Below are 19,020 nucleotides of genomic sequence, written 5' to 3'. Positions count from 1 at the left end.
TCAAATTAGTAGTATTTGCCAGGGCTCACCATTTTTCCATTAGCATCAACCCATCAAGTATTTCTGTCATGGGACATAATCATAAAAAATTTTGTACAGCCTTCCAAATCAGATCAGAACAGCGTCTGCTCGGATTGGGTGCTACTGTGGAACAAATATTTTCTAATAATAGGAAGCTCATTTCTGCGGTTATTCTTTTATTGAGTCCTAAGGTCATAAGTAGATGGCTTTACTTGCAATGTTATTCCAATATGGCGGTTTTTGCAATGAAAAGCTTGAATAATACTCATGGTATAAATCAGCTAATTTTCAGTTTTTATTAGTAAACTAATGCCTGAAAAAAAGAAAAATTAAAAATCCCTTCTCCATCTATACACACAATATATTATTTTGGTTATGGTGTGCATTGGTACTATCAATACATTTATTTGTTAAGTTCTTCAATTCTGTGAGATTTATAATACATGTGTAATAAACCACCGCTTTATTACATATTTCTAGATTTTCCTGGGCGAATATTTGAGTCATTTTGCAACAAAGCAGTAGTGAAGGGGAAGGGGGAGGAGCAAGATGTTTTTGTAAAAAAATAAGTTAAAAAGAGCTGGCCAGCTATATGCTTGACTGGTTACTGAAATGCTAGAAGAAATGTTACTAAGTGTGGAATTACATCCTCTTTCCTCTATACACAGAAAAAGCCCAAGGAAATATCATTTGTCATAAGTCCTACACTCTATAATCTGAAATGCCACTTTACTGCTAAGAGCAAAAAGATAAACAAACAAACAAATAGCATACAAAATATCCAAGAGCCTAAAGAAAGTAGTGGTGAACAGTTCAAATTAAATCAGCGTTTTACTGAGGTAAAAGAAGGGGGAAGAGGAAAAAATCCTTTGGTTTAATAATTACAGTTCAAAGAGGAAAAAAAACCGTAACAGTGCATAGACAGAATGCGGTGTTCACTCATGTTCCTTTTACATTTTGTTCTATATCTCTGCAGAAAGTTATTATTTATTAAATCTGACACTGGAATCATAACAATTTAATTAGCGTGTTTCTTTGCCTGCAGATCTGAATCCCATTTCCTCATCCAAGACTGAAAAAAGTAAAAAAGCTTAGCACAGGGGACTCCCACACCACAACACGTAGAAAGGGAGAGGGAAGAGTAGGCTCTTCTCCCTCCAAAACAAAGAATCGTGTAATGGTGTCAGCTGGCATCACTGCAACAGTGGCAGACCTGTGGTGTACGTGCCCATTCCTTGCCTTTGGAATGATGTGGAGTGCTGGGGCACAACAGACACAGGCTCCACGAGCCGGAAGCTGGACCTCAGACAACTCCTTGCAGGAAAAGCAAAGCCCCTGCTTAGCGGAGCCGAAGCAGGATTGATGGACTTTGTGCTAAGGCTCACATTGTTGTGCTTTCCGTGGTGCAAACACTGTGGTGTGGACTTTCTGCAGGCATGGGGAGACAAAAACAGATTCAACTTTCTCAAGCCTGGGATAGATTAGAGGGAAGCAGCCACAAAAGCATGGTTGTGTTTGTCTCAAATGAGCAGGCAGGATCTTTCTTGCTGCCTTATTTTCAGCAGTTATATGCATTTCTGTAATAGACAAATGTAGGTATTGAATGAATCAGAGCTTGAGAGTGAAAAAACAGATCAAGCCCTCTATGATTTCTTGACCACCACTGAAAAAAGCCAAAACAATCAAATCTTATCTAGACAGAAGTTTAGTTGGTATTTTCACTGGGCAGTTAATGTGAGTTGCTCCTGTTATGAACTATCTGCAGGGTTTTCAGGAAGATAAGGTCAAGCGTGTTCAAACCAGACACTATGGAGCTGAAGCTGGCCAGTGGTGCTCACTGGAGCTTCATGTAGTTCAGAATAATGAAATGGCACTCAGAGTGAAACTGAGTCTTTTCAGTTGTTTAAAGAGAAAGCAGATGTATGTATGAAGGCAAAATAAGTGAGTTTCAGTGTCAATCAGACAGAGGCTGGAACAAGAAAAGAACACAGTACCTTTCTTGCCATCCATGCTATTGGCATTTCAGAATATGCCTCTGGTGGATCTCACCATTGGCTGTTACTCAAATCCATAATAATTGAGGACTTGCTAGTGGAGGGGCTGTTTTTTATCACGTGTGGACCTCACAGTAGATTGTGATTGATAAACTAGCAATAGTTCAGGACATGCTAGCTGAGGGGCTGTTTTTCTGCATGTGGCATACTCTCCCCATTACACACGCTAGAGATGTTTCCAACCAATACACCCTTGTTTTGTAAGGAAGGAAATTTGTGGCAGGCTGGTCAGAAGTGTGCTGCAGCCCACTTGAATTCCTAATATTTTAAGTGTATTTTAATTTAAACCCATAAGGAATCTTTAGACTTAAGATTTCACTTTCCAGCTTTTGGCCTGAAATAGTTAATTCCTAAAACTGCAGCTTGTGTTACAAAGCTGATTTACAGGCATTTGATGTTGCTTTGAGAATATGCTTTGAGCATGGAGAGACTTCAGGTTTTGTAAGAATTTTTGTTTCACTATTCTGTTGTTTCTTTTTTATGGGAGATCAGCCAAAAGATGAGGATAAGTATATTTTATAGTGTTCAACCTCAAAGATATAAATAATGGAACATACGTCTGGCATGAGTACTGAGCATTAAAGAAAAAAAAGAATCTGTGGAATGTACAGAACTTTTCCCCCTAAGGTGCTTTGCCACTCTACTAAAATAGGATACAGAAAAACTGTAATTAACCAGTCGAAATATATGGAGTCAAATTACTAATGAAATGCTCATTTGGGATTAAATTCCAGTCCCGCTGGAGTCACTGGAAACAAAGGACGCAGAGAACCTCAGCTGAAGCACCGAGTACCTTTGAAGACTGGGCCTCTCTTACCAGAGAACTGGAAATACATCTTTGGGATTCTGCTGCAGAGGAAGTTGCACCATGACAAAATGAGGATGTCACTGTCCGTAAGGGCTGTCTTGGATGGAAATAGCAGTTGCTGTTATTATAGCTTCTGTTCATTCTTCCAGGTGTGTCTGCTCAGCTGACCAGCACTCGCCTCCGCCGGAACACCTCCGTGGGCACCCCATTCTGGATGGCTCCAGAGGTCAGATTTATATTTTGAGACATTTTGTCACTGGTATTCAAGCTGCTTGCCTTCTGTGTTTCTACTCGCTCTGTTCCTGACCACTTGTCCTTTCACCAAATGAAATAGTAATGCCTTTTAAAAAAGTGTCTTAAACCTTTTACATGTTTTCAAGAATTAAGTTAAAATAGGGTTTAGTTTTGAAATTACCGTGATAGAGCTATAGAGCAAGATATTGAATTGCTTACTAAAATGTTAAAGAGGAAAGAGTAGTACCACTGATCCTTTCTTCCAAGCTCTGAAACTACAGGTATCTCATCTCCTCATGGATGGAAAGAGCTCAGGGTGGTACTGTGATACAGTATGGCTTTATTTATTTATTTCTACACCTAGAAAGTTTTTAATACTATTTATCTGTAGCTGGCAGCAAGAAATGAAAGAGGTTATTATGAATGAATGAATGAATAAGATGTACTGTGTATGTCTGGAGACTTTTTTTGCCCTGGAATTGAAGCATACAAGGATATATTTTAAGCTGAGGCAGGAAAAATATTTCATTATAAATAAGCCTATGTACTTACACTATTTATGTGCATACAAGCAAAACCACATCATGACACATAAAACTTATCTGTTTATACACTTATGTTTACAAACATACTCTGCTTATACACATTGATCTAGCCATGTAGCTAACAATGTACACATTGGTTTAGATACTGTAGCTAATGGGAAGAAAGTTTCTAGATTCATCCAGCACTGGTGGATGATCTGAAATATATATAAAATTAAATACATGTGCTGTAATCCATTGGCATTGTTGAGGAAATTGGCTTAATCTTGAAATTGGCTGATTTGGTTGAATAAAGGCCCAGTAGGAGATAGTGAATTCAGCTTCTGCTTTCCTGCTTGTTTTACGTCATAGAGAGAGCAGTAGAGCTCTATTACTTGTTTTGCAAGGATAATCCGTAGAAAAGAGATTTAGGGCTGCTGAGTTTCCTTCTGCTTTTCTCAGCCATGGGCTGCAGTTTACCATCTTCAGCTGAAAAGCCCAAGGATTTGCAGCCTTTTGTCAGATCAGAGAACATCTGGTCAGGGAACCTGGTGTTCCTGGACACTGGCTTTCTGTAGTTTAACATGGCTTTTTTCAGCAACAGGCTGCTCTAGCTTGCTCCATGTGTGCAAGTCTGTTTATTTCACTGAGTATTTCCGTCCTGTAAGAGATTCCCCCAACTGTGGGGATACTCTTAAATTTGGATGTTTGACTATCCAGTAACAATCCCAGTCTTTTACTCCAGCAGGTGATTGTGTAGCTCCATGTGTGCAAGTCTATTTATTTTAATGAATATTTCCATCCTGTAAGAGATTCCCCCAGCTGTGGGTGTACTCTTAAATTTGGATGTTTGGCTATCCAATGACAATCCCAGTCTTTCACTCCAACAGGTGATTGCCTGTGAGCAGCAGCTAGATAGCTCCTATGATGCCAGATGTGATGCATGGTCACTGGGTATTACTGCAATAGAGTTGGGAGATGGAGATCCACCCCTTGCTGATTTGCACCCTATGAGGGCACTCTTCAAAATACCAAGGTAATATCTTAGTGTGTTTATTTTTTGTTGGGTTACACTGAACTTCCTCCTTAACTGTTACTTTCTTCAAACTTAGACTGTAGAGGTTTGTGTGGTTTCTTTGTATTACTTAGACTAGGAGGAGGTTGGAAGTACTTTGTCCAGCTGTATTTTCTGCAGGCTCTGCTTCAGCCCTGCATGCACATTGAGGAGTTAAGAGCTGACTGGGGCTAGATTTATGGAAAAGCCAAAAGGCCTTCTCCTGAGTGGACTGCTGCCCAATATATATAAGTACAGGACTTAGCTGAGTCGTGTATATACTGTTACAAAGAATGGCTTAGGATAGAAAGACAGTCTGAGTATGCGACTGTGGTGAACAGGACCCATACCTGTCCTGACAATTTATCTCATGTACTTTGAAGTGTAAAGTATTGTTCCACCATTCACCTTTGTTTAGGCTTTTTATTAGCTTGTACTGCTCCTGGTAGTTCCAGTGTTGCTGTCCTTGGGCAGTGCAAGGAGCAGCTTCTTCCGTGTTTTCTTTGGAGTTGGAGATAAAAGTATCCAAAGTGCCACTTAAAGTATTTCAGAGAACATCAGTCTCAGAGTTTGTAGGGGATGATCATGCAGCAATTTGTGGATTTCATTCTAATAGTTGGAGCAGTACCACAACAGTTGAGACCATACATATAGTATACCTGAGTGCTTCAAGTCATTTTCAACCAAGTCACCCAAATTAGTTTAAATTACCTTCAGGTTTAAGAAATCTTGGCTGACTTGGCACTGAAGCAAAGCATGAGTGCTCTTTCTTACCTTTGCTTGCTATGGGAAAAGAAGTTACAAACTGCTGTGGTCAGTCATTTCAGCTAGGCCTTAAATAAAACCATCTGGCTTACACCCTTACAAATACTGGGCACCTTTCTGCCCTGGAGCAAATATAAGATCAATAACCTTTCATTCCCTTAAGTAAAACCTGAAAGTTATACAGTAACCATTAATCAGCAGTTAAAGAAAAGCAGTTGTGATGACTGATAGACAAAAAGTCGCCTCATCTATAGGTCTTTGCTTTTGTCTTCATGATTATACTCAGTGAAAATGGCACCGCTGAATGGAAGAAGGCTGTTAAAATAATTTGGACCAAATCAACACCTAGAATAAACAGCTCTAACTACAGAAAAGAAATAGTAGCATGTATTTACGATAGATCTGTATTTAGTCCTTTGCTTGACTTCTCATTATCTTCTAATTAATGAGAAATAGTAAATAAAAAGCTAGTTTATCCTGACAATTTGTTCACTGGGTTCTTAAAATAAAATTTAAAAAAAAAAAAATCCTTTAAGAAAGTGTATTGTTTCAGACTTGAAAATAGAAACTTACCATTACAAATGAATAGTGATGAATGGGTTGTTAGTTTCATTTCCATTTATTGATTTCATTGAAAAAATCGCGGTGCTGCTTAGCAGTGCTTGGTAGGTCATCTCCACACTATTTCTCCTTGTTAGTTACGTAAAGCAGGAGAACCAGTGAGGCATTGTATCATCTACCCATGCTCCTTTTATCAGTGGAAATCAATATATTTTTTTCAGTGGCCTTCTAAAACTCATTACTCAGCCTGCCTTCACACATTGTTTTTGTGAAGTGAGTAGCTTATTAACTTATCATCACACTGACCTTTGCAGGAATCCTCCTCCAACGCTACAGCAGCCTGAACTGTGGTCACCTGAATTCAATGACTTTATTAACAAGTGAGTAACAGCTGAGACCACTGTAGCTGAATATGGAACATGTGTAAATGTCATGTGTAAAATACCTTTGCGTTGTCTGTGGAAATCTACTGCTACTAATACGTCTCAGTAAAAATCTATTTTGTAAATCCAGTTTGACTTCCAAGTAGGGCTCCAGATTTCAAACATGAAATAAAATTTTAACTCACTTGATGTTTCTGTTTTCCTTAATTTAAATAATATTTAGGTTTAGCATGCAGTAATGTAACTTCTTAGACTCATCAATTCTGTAAAATCTTAAGTACATGGCTGTTGTGATTAATATGGGTGTATTTATTATGGAGGCATGGATGAACTATAGGTAAGCATTTCAAAACTGAGCAGTGATCTCTCAGTGATCATATGCTTTTTCTGCCAGCACAGGTGCTTGACTAAAGATTATGAGAAGCGTCCGACAGTATCTAGTCTTTTGCAGCATGATTTTATTAAGCAAATTGAAGGAAAAGAAAACGTGCTACAAAGGCAACTCATGGAATTTATTGATGTTCATCAACAAATGGGAGTCACTGAAAAGGCAAGGTAAAAATAGCTAAAGAGTAGACCACTTGGGAAAATATTGATAACTTTCACTGTTTCAAAATAGCTGGTGTTCAGAGAAAGATTCAATTCTCCTAACTTTAGCTGGCCAAAAAATAGAAAGCTTAATCTTCGGGGTCCCCTATAGAACCAATGGAGAGAGAGGACCATCGTGATTCACATGTGGGATGAAACAGTCTTTAGAAGTGCCTCCCCTTTCACCTTTGATTCAAGATGCAGATCAGGATCCCAGTGTTCAGAAAACTAAGCTTGGGTGAAATTAATATTTGGCATTTTCTTGTATTTGCATGATCAGCTAATGTTTAGTTTGAGCAAGTATGCTAAAAATAGCTCGTCAGGTTCCTGCAGGAATTGGATGCTACTGCCTGATAGAAGTGATGGCAGTACCAGTCCTTGTTTTGCAGACTTCAAATCTCGTGTCTTATTGAATAGATACTTTCTTTCTTCCAGTAGTATTTCAGAATATTGGTTCTGAATAAATCACCTAGCACCTGATGGGTTTTACTTAAAACAGCTGAAAATGGCTTGGTTCGATTTTACAATTTTAAAAGACCCCACCCAGTACTCTGAAGTAATGTGTTAGATGTGAAATGTAGTAGATTAGTATTGATGTACTACTGGTGTGACTGCTCCTGGTGAAGGTAAAGGAAGGTACCTGCTTCAAGGTAAAGCATGACAATTTTTCTTTGTTGTTTAAATGGAACATAATCTTTAAAAGACATTTTATCATTATTATCTATAGAAAAAGCCTATTATAATCTGAAACATTTCCTTTCACACATACTTTTAGTAACAACACATACAGTAGTCTTCAGTTCTAATTTTGGAGAATTTTCTGTTTACTTTCTGCTTTGAAGATACTAGTAAAAAATGTATTTCTAAGTAATTAATGATTTTCAGGTTTTCTTGGACTTTAAGTAGATGTGGGATGAACAGTATTTTCGCTTTTCTGGCATTTCAGTAAAAAACTATGCACTTGTTTTAAATGTAGGCCACAGACTGGATTTGTATGTTCTATACTGTGCAGACTTGACATTTGCTTAATCCAGAAAGATTCTGGAATTGAAATAAGCATACTGTCAGTGCTGAGCACTAAAACAGCAACACACTCCAGACTTTAAAAAGTATGTATTTATTTATTAAACACAGAGAAATATGTGGTAAAATAAGTCAAAAACACTCTGTGAATTGAAATCCTGGTGTTACTTGTGACACTCTCCCTTTCAAAGCCTAAATGGTTTTTGAAAATCAAGCTTCCAAATCAATTAAGTTTTTTTTTTCTTTTTTTTTTTTTAAAACTTGTATGTTCATTTTCTGTCAAGTGTTATTCTTTTTTTTCCAGTCTTTTCATTTTTTTTGTCTAAATACTTCAGAGAGCAAATTACATGAACTTTCTATTCCCACACAATACAAACGTAAAGAAAGTGGCGCAATTTGAAGGCGCATAGATCAACCAAACGGCACGGGAACAGGATGATCTATTGGTACTTTTTATCCTGTTTAGACTGTATTTTATTAACCAATCACCCTTCACATGAACCAGTTTAAGGGTATCTATTACTATGTAATGAACTTACCTTTGCTTTTACAGTTGATGAAGTGTAATTTCTACATAAATTTTGCCAAAAGAGGATGGAATTTTCTGCCTGAAAATAGTAATAATTTATTATCTGAAACTGTGCAAATGAAATATACTTAACTATGGATGTAATTTAAATGGCATGTTTAAACTGATAGCTTAGTGCATATTTAAGTTTAGCCATTTAAAATACTAACAAGTAGGCTGATACTAGCCTACTTAAATCTCATTTGCATTGTTTTAACTAAATCTTTCCATACCTGAGATCAGTGAAAGCACTATGAAAGACTGCAAGTAAAAATCACATTTTACAGTCATGGTACCTATGATCAGCTTTAACACGTTTATTGACTGCATTTGCTGGAGGATTCTTTTATAGCAGGGCGTGCATAAAAAGATTGGTGTTCTAGAAACAGTAAGAATACCCATCTTAATATCTGTTGTTATCTGTGTACAAGCAAGAAAAGTGAACATTGTTTTCCAGTAGCTGAAACTGTAGTGAAGTATGCACATCATTTCACTTTTGGTGAAATCAGAATTCCAGGCTGTAAAGGATATTATTACATAATAGCATTTGTTTTTCTGCTGCTGAATGATAAAAAGATTATACAAAGAACTTTGAATTCAGTAGTTGTACCTTTTTTTTTTTAAGTCTTTAAATACTAATCATATGTATCTTCAGAATTTCAATCTGCACACAGCAAATGGTGTCAAGAGCAGTGTCTGTACAGAAGTACCGTGTAAATCTGATTCAGAGTCAAGACAGGGTATGCAGTGACAAGTACCTGCAAGAGTCTTGTCTTAAAATCTCCTGGCTTTCTTTTCTTTTCTTGATTATCCTGTTCTGGGATTGTTTTTACATTGTTGTCTCTAGGGCCCTACTGTAGAATTCCTGAACTTTCACCAGTTGCTGGCAGCTTCTGTTGTGAAGCTTCTTCCTGATTGCCAGCTCACACTTGCTTGGTCCATACCATTTGAAGGCATAGCTCTCCTGCTTCTTAGCACTGGGAGGCAGGTAGTTTAAGGGGTTAAAGAACTCTTGCTTCCACCAAGGGAAGAAATTCTCCTATCTCTGTCATCTGGTACGAATGGGCATGGCATATGATTCTGTGATTCTGTATAAACTCAAAGAAATTTGGTAACATTGACTTAAAGCTGAGAGTAAGGAACCCAGTTATTTTCTCAGTGTGTGTTTCCTTTCCTCTTCAAATTCAATTTTATTAATTGAAATTTTGTATTGCAAAAGAAAAATGCCTGGAAGTTGGTAGCTGAGGTCCAGCCACAGGATATTCTTGTGTGCACTATTCCTGTTTTCAGTCAAAATCTAATCACCGTCTTTGTCCAGCATGACAGTTCATGTTAGGTTATGTCACATTCTCAGAGGTCTCTGCAGAAGGCCAGATCCTCAGAGCCAATCTGTGTGTGCTATGTCCGCTCTGGAAGGGTGTGTGATCTCTAGGCATATAGTGGAGCCATCCTACAGGGACTCTCATTAGCACCATCATTCCTGAGGTATTTTCTAACATTGACAAGTCAGAGTCATTCAGGCATTGCCCCAGGCCCTCTGAACCTTCTCATTATTGTTATTCTAGTGAAAAGGAACCGAGTTTGGTTCTTGTATTGTACTGCATCCTTCCTAAACACCTAGTAAGAGGAACGAAGCCCACTGACCTCCTGAGTAACTAGAGAAATTTCAGCTTGCGCTGATAAAAGTTTAGATGGCAGCATGCCATAGACCTGCTGCAGACTTAATGAAGGTGCTAGAATGTTGTACTGGTTTTTCAGTAGCCTCTGAACAGTCTTAGAGCACTGGTATATCTTGTGCTACTCAAGGCTCAAAAAGCATGAATACTAGCAATGGGCTTCATTACAAATTCTACTTCTTTTACTTTGAGCAAATGCAGTACACTTTTTTCTGAAGTCATCACTTTTTTATGCTAAAAATATCTTTTTGCAACTTAACCTTTCCTAGCTCAGCTCTCAGGCTGCAATGGCAATACGACGAGCATGAGAAATTATCCCTTGAGGCATTAATGTTTTCCTATAGCATCTTGATGAAAAAGTCTCTAAAATTTGCTATTTGGAATGATGAAATAAGCTATAGGAGAGAAATTAATGTTAGGAAGGAGGTGAAGGAGGCAAAGTTGCGTACTAAGTGCAGTTAATTTCTGTTTTTTTTTGTTTAGTGTTTGGGTTCTCACTGCACTGTGAATTCCTTGTGAGGAGAGTCGCTTTAAGGACAAGGGCCTTGGGCTTCTGCAAGAGTTGCCTCTGTTATTGCTATAGCAATAACAAAAAAAAAGGCTTTTTGTTCATTGTGCAACTTCATAAGGTGGTATTTGCCTCTTCAGAGGGGCTCATGACTCATAATTATCTTGATACTTCTTTTCCCTCAATCTTTTCAAATTGATGAACTTTCAACTAATAGAAAAAATTTTTACATCCTTGTAGTATGACCTTGAGTTTTTTTACAAATAAACTTCATCCCCTATCTGTTATTCCAGTCCTTAGAACACCTAGCTCTTTCAATACTGTATTCCAATTCTTTTTCTGTGTTGATAGAGACACAAAAAGCATAATAATGGAATTTATGGCATGATCTTTAATGAAGAAACAGTGAACTCATTTGAGTATGGTCATTCACCTTTGGACTCTGCTTTAGTTTCCCCTCATTTTTAGGAAATTCTTCATTCACATACTTCTATTCTTATAAGTCACATTATAGTCATTCAAATTTGTAATTAGTGATTAAAATATTAGAATTGAGTGCTGCAGCATATACTCCAAAACTGTTCTAAAAATACACTTCTTGCTAGGTCAAATAAGGAAAGAAACGTTGGATTGTAAAGAGTTTTACTTTGCAACTGAAATAGCTGTCTTTGAAATGGCCTTCAGAACTGTCACATCTACACCTGACAGGCTTGTAAGACTTTTATCTTGAGTTGTTTGGCTGTCTTAATCTTGACTGCTTTTACAATAATCTCTGCAGAAAATTGCAATGATTAGTACAGTGTGTATTTCCTGGGAATTATGACTCATTGTAGAATGAGCTGCATATGGGAGGGATATTCACTGCAAGCTGACTCTGCTCCCCAAGTTAAGAGACTCATCTTTATATGGCCTCTAAGCAAATATGGGAAGGAGACCCATTCTACTGAAAAGTGATTCAGAAAAATTGATTTTGGGTGAACTGATTTACTCCCCTAAGATTTTTGTCCTTCTGTATTGGCTGTATAGGGATAGCATTGAAATCCAGTGACAGAGTGCTGAGCAGTTGTTTTTTAACTATTTGGAAAGTTCAGGGAAGTAAGTTCATAGAATTTTATGTACTGCATGCATAAAGGTGACTGTCAATTTATGCACTCCTAGTAAAAGCAGGGAGTACCGTGTAGTTTCCTTCCATGACTTTCCCTGATTGCGCAGACTTGTGTCACTTATTTGTTGGGTGTTCTCTCTCTCTGAGTCTCTCTGACTCATCCTGCCAGTGGAAAGCAGCTGACAGCAGTCCTTCAAGCTAAAGGCAGACTGCATCAGAGGTTAGGAGATCAGCACACTAGCTTGACAGAAACAGTATTAGGAGCAGAGTAAGATAGCTCACACAGAGTCCAGGGCTGACTTGGTCAAGGTCTCCAGAAGAAATCTGTGTCAGAGTAAGGGCTTAAACCTGAGACTTTGGAGTTCCAGACTAATCTTTGAGCACTTCAAGCCACTTCTCACTCTCCTGTAACTCAGTATGGGTTTTGTTGTACCAGGAAGGACTATTTATTCCTGCATTGAGGGCACTCCTATATAGGATGGCTATGCTGCAAACTGCACTCAGGCTGTAGAAGCAATAAAAGATTTTCTGTCAACACAGGCCTTAAAATAAGCAGATCTCCGCTCCCATATGCTTGAATCTAATACACATTTCTGTAGCAGAACAGGAATATCCTTCCATATGATACAATGAACAGTCGCAATGCCTGAGCGAAGAATAGTTTACCTCCTGAAGAAAAAAACCGCAGAAGGAAGTTCCTCCTGCATTCAGGACTCCCTGGGAGTAATGCTCTGTGCCTGCTACTTCACTGTTTGTGTCAGTAACTCTTTTCTCTTCACCAGGCATTGCTTACTTTTGGAGCCCTTCCATCCTCCTCTTAGTTGCGATTCTGACCACAGAGCGTGGACTGGACTTATGAGGGCAATGAAGAACTAATACCAAAGAGACCTTTTAGAATTCTCTTACTTGCTTATGAAGAACACATTTTCCCCTGAAATTTACCAGGGTACGACCGCTACTTGAGGCTATTATGAGGGACCAATAATCTGCTTTTTTTGCAAGGCATGGTAAAGCAGCACAGACTTTGGGAAACAGACTGTGTAGAGCAGGACATGATCCACCAGGCTAGACATGGGCCACCTCTGAATCGAAAGCCTTACAACTCTGCTGAGCAGCACTGTGCTCTCAGCAACATTGCATAAGCTTGAGCACAGCTCCCTGAGACTGCAGCCAGTGCTGTGCAATCATTTAAACGTAAAGGGAGCACAGGTTTGTCTGCAAGGCATTGTGCAGATGCAGCTGGAGTCTTATGAACACACCTTTCTAAATTCAGGTACAGACTTTGCATGGATATAAGACTGTATATGGATATAAGACTGATTTATTTAAACATATTTCACCAGACACATCTGTTGAAGACAAAATTTTCATTTCAAGTGTGAATTAATATTGCTTTGTGCAGGCCTCCAGAGAAATAGAATCACAAGCAATTATATGTCCTGTACAGGTTTCTTTGTGTTGCTTCTTTTCCATTTGTCACTTTTAATGCTCTTTGTGACTGCTGGGAGGTCTACAGCTGTTCCCACCTTCACCTTGCAGAAAATTTTATTATTTTTAGTCTCTTCTTTACACCTAGACTAAGGCCAGCCCTTTTCCTGTCACTTTTTAGTCTGTGGATGATTGTCCAACCAGTTTAGGCAGAGAGTTCAACAGGGCATCATGAGTCACACTTCCCTTTTCATGGTATTTTTGGAACTATCAGAAATCTTTTAAATACATTCTGACAATTTGAAGAAAAAAAGCTGCAGTTGCCTCGTTTTGATTTAACTGATTCTTGAAAGGTAATTGGAGAAATGTGAAGACTCACAGAAACAATGCTGCCTGGGCTCATTTTCTTGTCCATACTGGGTTGGTGTTTCTGGCATTGAAGCTGCTTGAGTTGCTTGTTGAGCATGGCTGCAAGATCTAATGCCTGCAACAAACAATTTCTGAACAGAACAGAGAAACAGTTATTTCTGTTCACAATGTCTATGTCCATGACGATAATGAAATTTCAGCATTGATGTCAACAGCACTGATGTGGGTTTTTTAAGTGGTTGGAGCTTTAGCAAGTGAAGCAGTATAACTGCCCTTGAGGGGTCTGTGCCCTTTGACAGCAAAGCAGAAAAATATTGTATTCTGCAAATCTGCCACTCTGCTGTACTCTGGAGAATGGACCATATAATCTGGTTTAACAAGCACTAGTGTTCTCATAATGTCAGCTGAAGAGGATTATGGAAGAATCAATTTTGTGTAATTAAACTTCACTGGCATAAATAGAGATCATTTCCTTAAAAGAAAAAGAAAAGTCTCCATGAACAGTGCATTGCCCTCACTTCCTATAAGGCAGTTGCTAACTTCCTGCAGTAGATGAAAAGTGGTATTTGAAACAAATCTTGGGAAATATCACTCACTGATAGGCAGTAACATTTTTTTAAAAAAAAAAAAAAAAAAAGTGTACATAACAATACCACCAGAAATTGAAAGCATGACTTGACAGATGACTTGGTTTGGCTCTTCTTTTCAGCAATGGAAAAAATAGAACAGCAGAACCTGACATAGTCCTGCAGTTCCCACATCTTTCCTTCAGGTACACATTCATAAGTCTTTGTCAAAGTCATACTGATGCTAAATGCGTCCTCTGGATACAAAATGACCTTCAAACAATTTCTTCAAAGGAGAAATTGTTTCAGCTGTCCAAATCTGAATTTTCAGCTAAAACTGTTAAAAAGAGGTACAAATAGGAGTGTGGGTTATAGAGGGTTCAGATTTCTATTGAGGGGGTAGGATTTTGCCTGCACCTCTGGCTTTGAATTCAGTAATATCCTTTAGCTGGTAAATGCAAATCAAGCAGCAGTAGACCATACAAGGCTGAAGAGTTAATTTAAATCTTAGTATTACCACATCCTTCTTAATACAACCTGAGAGTACCTACAACCAAAAATTGTCTCATAGTGTTGCTGCAAGGACAGTGCTACCAGAAAAGTGCTTGTGGTACAAATGGGTTCCAAAGGAAAGGGAAGAAGAGGTTGGACCTAGGAGAGTTATTATTACAGCAGACCCATCCATTTGGATGCTGCCAGCTTGTATTCCTGTGTGGTTTCTGCTTCAACGTATTTAAATACATACCAAATTACAACCCAGTTGTGGATTTATTGCTGCGAAGTCTGCCTTTGTTCCCCTGCAGAGACACACATTCCTGTGTCTTTTTGTCTGCTGTGTCTTTTTACACTGCTTATGTTGGAATAGGCCCCCATGTTGTATGTTCTGTGCTGCATGGCAGTAATCAGACTATGGTACTCTGCAGTGTAGTATTCCCATTGCTTTTCACCTCTGTGTAATTCAGCCTCATCATCAACAAGAGCAACACTAGTAAGGATAAAGGAGTCATTATCCCACTCTACGCAGCGCTTGTCAGGCCACACATGGAATACTGTGTTCAGCTTTGGTCCCTGCTCTACAAAACAGATGTGAACAGGCTGAAGAGGGTCCAGAGAAGGGCCATACAAAGATGATCCAAGGACTGGGAAGCTTCCATATGAGGAAAGGCTGAGAAAATTTAGTTTGTTCCACCAAAGAGAAGGCTTAGGGGAGACCTTCTCACCATCTTCCAATATTTGGCTACAAAGAACATGGAGCCTCCCTTTTTACAAGGAGTCACATGGAAAAGGTGAGGGGTAATGGGTACAAGTTACTCCTGGGGAGATTCTGATTGGACACAAGAAGAAAATTTTTCACAACAAAGCAATCAGTCATTGGAATTACGTTGCTAGGGAAGTGGTGGAGTCCCCAACATTGGACATTTTTAAGATTTGGCTGGGCCATCTTACCTAGACTGTGCTTTTCCCTAGAGGTCGTTTCCAACTGGGTATTCTATGATTCTATTATCTTTACAACTGTATCTACAATAGTAATTTTTAGCCTGAACTGTATCTACAATAGTAATTTTTAGCCTGTAGTAAATGCTGAAAGAAAGAAAACATTTGGAAGTGGACTGTTTTCCCATGCAGCTCCAGCATCCTAACAACAGTTTGAGAGTAGTCTGCAAAACAGTTGAGTGTAAAACTGGCAAGACTTCCATCGTCCCTCACTTCCATCAGGGCAACGTAGATGTTGATCCATACTGCTCATTGTGCTTCCTGGTCACTTAGCCTCCACACTGGGTAGTGGGCTGCAATATTGGCAGAGGGACCATGAAACTTGCAGTGGACTTGCAAGAGACATGCTTTTGCAATGGAGTCTTCCATGTTTGTGTCTTGGTATTAAGGTTGCAGAATTAGTCAGCTGTGGGTGTGAAACTCCTGCCTTTGCAATACGGACAATGGAAAGATTCCAGTGGTAGCTGGCACCTGCCTAAGGGAGGAAGAAACTGCTCCATTGCTGGCATCTGTGTGAGAACAGTCCATTCTGTCACCCTTGGGGAACAACAGTTAAGAGACAAGAGAAACTGAAAGAAGTGCTAGATGATGTGCACTCATGCCTGCACTTCCATCATTCAGATTTTGATTGCACTCATAGTTCGGGAGGGCATCATTTCCCCATCTCTTCCAGCCCCTCTTCAGTCCTGGGAATCAGTAACTGATGCCAAGAAGGTGCCTGCTTGACTTTTTGCACTGGTATCCCACATCAGTGTGACCTGAAGGAGCACCGTTGAAGTAGGTGATGTTCGTGGAATGGGTATAGCCTGTTACACTCTGCAGTAAATCTCATTTTGAGAGTCCAGAAGTCTTTTAGCTTGCCCCATCAGTGTGGTGTTTGTTCATTCTAACTTTCTAACATTCTAATGTCTTGGTGTAACTCCTCTCTTTCTCCTGTCCTTTATTCACTGTATGTTAAAGTTCTTGCCTGAGTAGAAAACACCTGCCTGCTTTTACTCATGTCAAAATTAAGTAATGGATTTCCCTGGTCTTGTGTGGAATCCAGGTAAAGAGTGAGTGCGTTTCACACAACACAGTCTCCCTGCTGTCTCAGTTTACCAAGGTAAATGTTCCCTGTGTTTGAGAGGTTCCATCCTACTGATGTTATCAAGGGGAGTGAGGCCCTATCAGGGGATTGGGTTCACTTGATAGCCTTTCTGCACTTGTGCCTTATTGCACATCTGAGCTTTATTTAATTTGTGAACTCTGTTGTTATTTATCCAGTTTCCGTTTCCCTGATTTTCCTCCAGCTCATACAGCACGTATAACTAATGTGAATTATAAACTTTGCATTTTTCTACTGCTTTTGCTTTATTTAGCAATGCCTTTACTCTTGGATAGCAAATGTTCCAAGTCTCTGGGAATTTTCTTGCTAATTTCTCTAAGACTGCCTAAAGTGTTCTTTGGTTTGATTAAAAGAGAAAAGAAATTCCACTTCAAGACAAATTTAATTGAAGTTTAACCCTGATAAAAAAAAAAAAAATATTTTAAATTTTGTTTCCTTATTTGTATGTTTGTTTTTTTTCTGTAGAATCCAAGAAAATTTGTCTTGGTCAGGTTGTATTTCACATGCCCCAGTGATTCTGTAGCACTTTGCTCTACAGTGTGGTCATCTCAGCTGGGCTCTAGAGCATTGTCAATATTAAGCTAGAAACATTTCCATCCTGAATGCTTTGTCTGTATCATCCTTGCCATACTACTTCAGCATAAACCCTCTATCCATAATTTTTAGCTGAGTCACTTTTCTTTCTGCAGGTAGGTGCTAGAGTTTGACAGTTACATGCCTTATAAAGACATTCTTTATAACCTGTACTGTATAGCTCTCATCTTGCAGCTAATGTAGGGGTGTGATCAAGCAGGAATCTGTACAGTGAGAAAGTTCTTTGTGAGATCAGTTGTGGGATCAAACCACAGATTTTGAATTGTCAAGTAGAGGTGTGCTGCACTAAGAAGTTATATCCTGTCATTATTCAAACATTTGTGTGTTTGAATTCAGAACAAAGGGAAGCTGGAACATTTTGGATAAATTGCCTTCAAGATGGTTACAGATACAAGATCTGCTCTGTCTCCTTAAATCAGGGAATTTCATGTCTTTCTTTTCTAGATTTGAACGTATTCATACCAAGAAAGGGAACTACAGTAAGTCGCTCGTTTCAAACCAGGAAGAGGTAGATGATTTAGCAACCTTGGAGGTACTGGATGAGGTAAGGATCTCCTTTTTCACATTTCTCTGAAGAGGGATAGTCACACATTAAAAGACAATGATGTGCTGTTGATTTTCAAGTTCAACTATATTGTCACGTTTTGATCACGTAAGTGTACAATGGCATTTTACCAGTCTATGCTAAATACTTTAGATGAGATTTACCATGTCAGGAATGGTTCCATCTCAAAGCTGAAACACCCTCTGTGGTTACAGTCTTAGACCAAGCAATATTGCAGCAGTATTGTCTTTGCTTAACAGGATTTATATGAGTGGATTTTATTCCAGCTAAATATCTAGTTTGAAGTGATATGTTAACCTGAAGTTGATCCAGATCCAAGAATGAGCACCGTCTCTGTTGCTTGGACATCTGACATTGTCTTAAACTAGCTTACCACGCTCTCCAAGGCTGAGTTCTCACTGACCTACTTTGGTGTGGGGATCCATTGAGATCAGTTTACATCAGCTGAGGAACTGACCTGTCAATGCCTTCTGGTGAACCTCTGACAAAATTACAAATACAAATCTGACTGGTTTGCCAGAGTTCGAAAATGAGTCCGGGAGAAGCAGGGAAACATGCATGAGGAAGGGGAAAAGTCTGTTGTGTTTATGCCTTAAGCTTCAAACGAGAAAGAAGAATTGGGCTACAGAACATTATTTGCAGGTTTAGAGGCTATCAGTGACTGTAAACAGTCATTCTTTCTCTGCTAGGCTGTGCATAGACTATAATAAACATTTCCTTTACCTATAAAACTTCTCTGGTATATTGTATCTTCATCAGTCCAGAATACTAAATGTGGCTATTGAGCTGCTAAGCTACGTAATGCTAACAGCCCACAGAATGTCTTCCATCATCCAAGAGCTTGGCTTTGGTAGCTTAATGTTTAGTTAATACTAACTGAGCTAATCCAAACTTCATCTACTGCACAAAGCTCTGATTTATGCATTTCTTAAATATTGGGAATAGCCATATGCTAACAAGACTATTTCTTAACTTTTGCCATGAAGCATATAAGGAGTCTGACATAAAGAAAGAAAGAAAAAAAAAA

At 38.8% G+C, this 19,020-nt stretch overlaps 1 protein-coding gene across 1 annotated transcript in view; it reads left to right on the top strand.

Moving 5' to 3' along the window:
- Positions 1-251: 251 nt before the first annotated feature.
- MYO3A (myosin IIIA) overlaps positions 252-19,020 on the top strand; it is a 75,397-nt gene continuing 56,628 nt past the window's right edge. The window contains exons 1-6 of the mRNA XM_008937034.1: positions 252-291; positions 3,033-3,109; positions 4,532-4,677; positions 6,336-6,401; positions 6,804-6,959; positions 17,873-17,972. Coding sequence (XP_008935282.1) covers positions 252-291; positions 3,033-3,109; positions 4,532-4,677; positions 6,336-6,401; positions 6,804-6,959; positions 17,873-17,972 — 585 coding nt within the window. The remainder of the gene's footprint in view (positions 292-3,032; positions 3,110-4,531; positions 4,678-6,335; positions 6,402-6,803; positions 6,960-17,872; positions 17,973-19,020) is intronic.

This window comes from Merops nubicus, unplaced genomic scaffold, assembly GCF_000691845.1.
Source record: "Merops nubicus isolate BGI_N331 unplaced genomic scaffold, ASM69184v1 scaffold8143, whole genome shotgun sequence".
NCBI classification, from domain to species: domain Eukaryota; kingdom Metazoa; phylum Chordata; class Aves; order Coraciiformes; family Meropidae; genus Merops; species Merops nubicus.
Note: the sequence above shows the minus strand (reverse complement) of the source record. Positions and strands in the feature narration are given on the sequence as shown.